The 6,246-nt window shown below is 39.5% G+C and overlaps 1 protein-coding gene across 1 annotated transcript; it reads right to left on the bottom strand.

The window, feature by feature from the left end:
- Positions 1-3,970: 3,970 nt before the first annotated feature.
- Positions 3,971-4,915, bottom strand: LOC141171777 (olfactory receptor 10A7-like). Its single transcript, XM_073655419.1, has one exon. It carries the CDS (start codon positions 4,913-4,915, stop codon positions 3,971-3,973), a length of 945 nt encoding a protein of 314 aa, XP_073511520.1.
- Between the last annotated feature and the right edge of the window lie 1,331 nt (positions 4,916-6,246).

The following is a 6,246-nucleotide window of genomic DNA, read 5'->3' as shown; positions in this document are numbered from 1 at the left end:
AGTATTATCTGCTATCCAATTAATAACCTGTTCACACTGATCAGTTCGCAATAGTGGTGTTGTTGTGTGCTTCCCTAGTAATTTGGTCAAGAAGTGGGAGCGAGAAGATGTGGCTGTGGTTGTGGCACATTTTCACCTTGGCCACGGCCCCGTTCTCTGCACGCACCATCACCAGAACGTCTAGTTCCACGTCCCTTGCCACGCGCCTTGCCCATTGTAAATGAAGTAAAATAGCTTACACTCGCACTATCAATGGCAAAAGGGTAATAAAAAGTAGATTAGAACCGTGGAAGAGGAAAACCACAGTTCTAATTCTCTGGCCTACACCAGAATCTTTTAAACAGATATATTTGTGTCTTAACAGTCAGCGAGACACTCGAACTGTTTATTTTTATGCAAAAAGGTGGATTACACCCAGTTTTGAACCGTGGAAGAGGAAAACCACAGCTCTAGTTCTCTGGCCTACACCAGAATCTTTTAAACAGATATATTTGTGTCTGCAAAGTCAGCAAGACACTCAAACTGTTTTTTTTTATGTAAAATAGGCAAAAAGGTAGATAACACCCAGATTTGAACTGTGGAACAGGAAAACCACAGTTCTAATTTCCTGGCGTATACCAGACTTTTTTAAATAGATATATTTGTGTCTGAACAGTCAGCAAGACACTCAAACTGCTTTTTTTTATGGAAAAAAAGGCAAAAAAGTGGATAATACAGAGATTTGAACCGTGGGACTGCAAAAACACAGTTCTAGTTATCAGGCCTACACCAGACTCTTTTAAACAGATATATTTGTGTCTGAACACTCACAGACACACTCTTTTTTTTTGGGGGGGGGGAGGTGGAATACCAAAAGGTTAATAAGACGGGTATTTGTATAGTATGACTGAGGAAAAAAAAAAGAGGATTTAGATAAAAAAAAAAGGATTTTTGGTGCTCAGTCTAGCAATTTGAGCAGCAGCACACAGGACTGTAATGCAGTGTTTGCTGGTATAACCACTGCGTCTCCTATACAGCCTGCCTGCCTGCCTGCCTGATATCTGGGATGGATATTAGTCCTAAGAAGGACTGTTTGTTTGATTTTGCAGGCTTTAGAGATACTACACTACCTATTTCGCAGTATAAATCTCTCCCTAGCTCAGCAGCACTCTCCCTACACTGTGTGATCCGGAGCCACTGTGTCCAAGATGGCGGCGCCCGGTTTTAAATACTCGAGGTGACGCTGTGCGGCCAGCCAATCACTGTAATGCCCACAACCAACATGGCTGCGGCATTACAGTGACTGGCTGGCAATCGCTGCATGTTCACTGGCTTTGTAAAGAGTGCCAAACATGCAGGGCGGAGACCCGAGCTCCCGCCCGATTAACCCGGAAATGCTCGGTGCTCACCAAACATCCCAAGTAGTGAGATGCTTGTGCGAGTACCGAGCAGTGTCAAGCATGCTCGCTCAACACTAATGTTGATATTATAAAAAAACAGATTTGTCATGGCATAGGTAAGTAGAAACAAAATTAGATTAATATTAATATTCAAGCTGTCATTGATGTTTCAGGGGGCAATACACGGTATTAAGAACTGGAGTATGTGAACTTTTGATCAGGGTCACTTGGATGTTTTTTGTTGTCATTAAGATTTAAAAAGAGAAAACACAGTAGTTTGACAATAAATGGCTTCACCCAACCAATAACCATGAGTGGAGAAAGTTTTTTTTTGTTATCATTCATATTCTGTGAAACAAAGCCAAGAAAGGGAAAATTCTGCTGGTGTATGTAAAATTTTGAGCACAACCGTATGTATTGATATGTTAAAATGCTCCCTCAGATCAATTAAGACCTTCTAGGGGGCACAGTGCATAAAAATGAATTAATAAAAAAACAGCAAAACCAAAATGGAAAATAAAGATTAATAAAAAATAAAAAAAAGAGACACTACCAGTCTAAATCGCTGTTTCCAGCTGCATTCCCATTGAAACAGAAAGGGAATGCAATTTAACACCTTCACGATTTTGAACGTATCCATATGTCCAGGCGATTTTGCACCCACAAAAAAAGGTGGTAGGGCATTGTTTTACTTTCACACATTGGTAGGGCACTAAGCTGGTAGGGCATTGTTTTACTTCAGGATACAGTAAATGAGAAAATGCCAGATCACGTGTTGCCGTTCAATGAGCTGGATCACGGAAATTTCGTACTGATCAGTACGTGGGGCAGCCAAAAGGACAAAAGCGAATATTTCCAGCTCCAGTTAAAATGGTTCATTTATTTAGAAAGAAAAAAATAATTTTCATGGAAAAGAAGGTCATAGCTATGACAGACATAATGCAACACATTGTTTACTTTCATACACTGGTAGGGCATTGAGTTGGTTAAGCATTGTTTACCTTCACACATTGGTAGGACATTGTTTACTTTCATGCATTGGTAGGGCATTGTTTTTCTTCACTCATTGGTAGTAGATTGTTTTCCTTCACACATTGGTAGGGCATTGTTTACTTAACACATTGGAAGGGCATTGAGTTGGTCGGGCATTGTTTACTTAACATATTGGTACGGCATGGAGTTGGTAGGGCCTTCTTTACTTTCCTACATTGGTAGGGCATTGAGGTGGTAGGGAATTGTTTACTTTCACGTATTGGTAGGGAATTGAGTTGAAAGGCCAGTCTTTATTTTGCCACATAGGTATGGCATTGAGGTTGTAAGGCATTGTTTACTTTCACACATTGGTAGGACATTAAGTTGGTAGGGCATTGTTTTCCTTCAGGATAAAGTAAATGAGAAAATGCCAGATCACCTGTTGCAGTTCAATGAGCCGGATCACAGAAGTTTTGTCCTGATCAGACATGGGGCAGTCAAAAGGACAAAAAGAATATTTCCAGCTCCAGTTAAAACAGTTCATTTAGAAAGAAAAATAATAATTTCCATAGCAAACAAGGCCATAGATATGGCAGACGTAATGTAACGCATTTCAGACGTACTCCGGAGTCCTTTGCCAGATATTGTTTTCCTTCACACATTGGTAGGGCATTGTTTACTCAGCACATTAGTAGTGCATTGAGTTGGCTTGGCATTGTTTACTTTTACACATTTGTTGGGCATTGAGTTGGTAAAGCATTGTTTATTTTCACACATAGATAGGGCATTGAATTCAGAGGGCATTGTTTACTATCACACATTGGTAGGGCATTGAGTTGGTTAAGTATTGTTTACCTTCACCCATTGGAAGGGCACTGAGTTGGCCGGGTATTGATTTACTTTCACACAATTGTAGGGCATTGAGTCAGTAGAGCATTGTTTATTTACAAACATTGATAGGGCACTGAATTTGTTCGGCATTGTTTCATTTAACACATATCACTAATTTAATTAAACTGTAACAATGCTAACCTCCATGCTCATGTGAGGGATACCAAAACTTTATGGTAACATTTAAACTTGGGAAAATCACAAAAATAAATTATTTTCACTTCCTTCTATACCTTCATTTTTTCACGAAAAACGCTGAAAAAAAACAATAACAGCATTTTTGCTGCTTTTTATTGCACTTTCCCATTGCTTTTTATTGGTGAAAAAAACACTACAAAATGCTGAATTTACATGCTGCAGTTTTAAAAAAACAAATCAGTTTTTCAATTCAGTCAGGAAAAAAAAATCAAGCGTGTGCATGAGATTTTTGAAATCTCACCACTTTTGCAGGTACTGGTAAAAGCAGCTTTTAATTTCCATAAATCTTACTCTCGCTCTCTCCTCCTGGATTTACCCTGGAACTCCGAACAGTAAAACGGTCTCTGGGGAGAAGTCTGTGTTTGGCTAAGTGTCCGGTACGAACTCTGAATTTTAAAGTTTGGGTTTACCCATCTCTAGTCATGGTCATTCCGAGATTTTTATAGTTACAGAAAGAAGTATTAAAATATATATATTTTTTGCTAAGTTTACAGAAAGGTATTATCAACTAAAGGAAGTAAATATTGTATTTAGCATTTGTGAGTTAGTTTTATATTGTACAAAATTCTTCTGACTGCAGATTTCACGTCATTATTCCTCAAACTGTAGATAAAGGGATTAAACAATGGCGCAACAATAGTATACATGAGCGATATAAACTTGTCCTTGCCTGTGCTGTAACTTGACTTGGGTCTCAGATACATTATACATCCAGATCCGTAAAATATGGTCACCACTACGACGTGAGAAGTACAGATGGAGAACGCTTTCTTCCTTCCTGACGAGGAATGTTTCGTAACAATTGTCCATATTATTACTGAATAAGAAAAAAGTGTCAAAGCAAAGGAGCCTACAATAACGGACAAAGTAATGACAAAGATAACAACTTCATAAACCCAAGTGTCAGCACACGCCAATGCCAAGATAGGTGGAACGTCACAGAAGAAATGGTTGATTTCATGAGACCCACAGAAAGGCAGGGAAAACATGAGCATGGTCTGGATTATGGCAACCGCTGTTCCTATAATCCATGAAGCCCATATCAGCTGCATACATACGACTTTAGGCATGAGGATATTATATAACAAGGGATGACATATGGCGATATAGCGATCGTAAGCCATGGATGCTAACATGTAACACTCTGAGCCAGCAAATAAGTGAAAAAGGTACATTTGTATAGCACAGCCATAAAAAGTTATAGTTTTCTCCCTGGAGAGCAGGTTTGTTAACATTTTGGGAAATATAGTTAAAAGATAACATATTTCCATAAAGGAGAAGTTAGCTAGAAAGAAGTACATGGAGGTTTGAAGATTTGGACTGAATCTGTATAAAAGAATCAAAAACATGTGAGCAGATAAGGAGATTTTAAAGATGCAGAGGAAGATAACGAATAATAAGTACTGGAGCTCAGGAACATCAGAAAATCCAATAAGGATAAATTCAGCAATGGCGGTATGGTTTATTCTATTCATGATCACTAATAAGATTATTATCAAGTATGTTAGAAGAGGTCTTTAGTGCACAATCCCATTTTGTTCACTTCTTGGACCCCAACTAATTGGCTACAATCTGTGAAACGATCCAGCAGCATGTGATTGATTGCCCAGCAGCGCCTTCAGAGGGGAAATAAAACATTACACATTTTCTTTAGAATTCAATGGACTATGTGTATTGCATAGGTATTTGGGATCCTCCAAGGGAAGAAATTAAATTTGCTCTATCCTTTATATATTAGATCTAGAGATGAGCGTTGTTCTACTCGAACTGTTCGCCAATCTCAAATTCGAGCTGTTTTGGGCGGTGTTCGAGCCGGTCGGCGAACACGAACAATTTGAGAAAAATTCGGCTGTTCGAGGTTATGTTCGATAACTGTTCGTGCACCAAAATCATAACTGGATTTTTTCTCAGTAATGATGAAAATTAATGTTAATACGCAGTTTGAGTGTACAGCGGGGCGGGGGGAGGGGCAGGGGATGGATCTCTGCAGGAACAATGAAGATCTCCATTTTTTTTTCTCTTTCCCGCATTTGCAGTGGGGAGGTGCAATCTGTCAGCCTATCAGCAGCGCACACACGGAGCGAAGTGCTTTTTTTCACACAAGCAAGGGCATGTGTGATTGGCAGTGTATGTCACATGTCCTTGCCCTATAAGACCAAGCCATTTTCCCCGTCGCCACCATTTTCTCACTGCTGCAGCTGCGTGTTAGACGGCACCGCTGTTGCTGTGTGCGCTATACCTTGTTAATTTCAAGCCAATTTTCGCACAAATATACAGATAGCTTGGGAGTAGGGAATAGTTGTGATTGCAGTCCTTTTAAGGACTAGGTTACAGCATTTCCTACGACTTTTATCAGGCAGGTCTGTGCTCTTAAATAGATAGATTGTGGGAGTAAAGACTAATTGTAATTGGAGTCCTTTTCAGGACTAGGTTACATCAGTTCCTATCAGTTTTTGCCAGGCAGGTCTGTGCCAGTGCTGTGCAAGTTTTTTTCACAGCATTTGGCTGAATCTAGCAAAGCTAATCCTTTTTGGCCTATTGCAGAGTGTGTTAGTCAGTGGAGTAGCCTATCTGTGTTGCAAGATATACCACCTGTGTATAGAATACCAATTTTTTTACTGCACCTAGTGAAGTAAAATCTTTTGGGCATAGCATCATTCTATTAGTCCATCTATACTGACCTCCATCAGGTTGCAAACTGAATATAATTTTTTTCTGCATCTAGCTCTGAAAAAATATTTGGGCTTCTAGCAGCGTGTGGGACTTGTTCTATTAGTCCATCTATACTGACCTCCATCAGGTTGCA

The sequence above is a fragment of the Phyllobates terribilis genome, unplaced genomic scaffold, assembly GCF_046119375.1.
Source record: "Phyllobates terribilis strain yellow unplaced genomic scaffold, ASM4611937v1 Scaffold_12__6_contigs__length_324123572, whole genome shotgun sequence".
In the NCBI taxonomy this organism is placed as follows: Eukaryota; Metazoa; Chordata; class Amphibia; order Anura; family Dendrobatidae; genus Phyllobates; species Phyllobates terribilis.
This window is presented reverse-complemented; position numbering and strand designations above follow the sequence as displayed.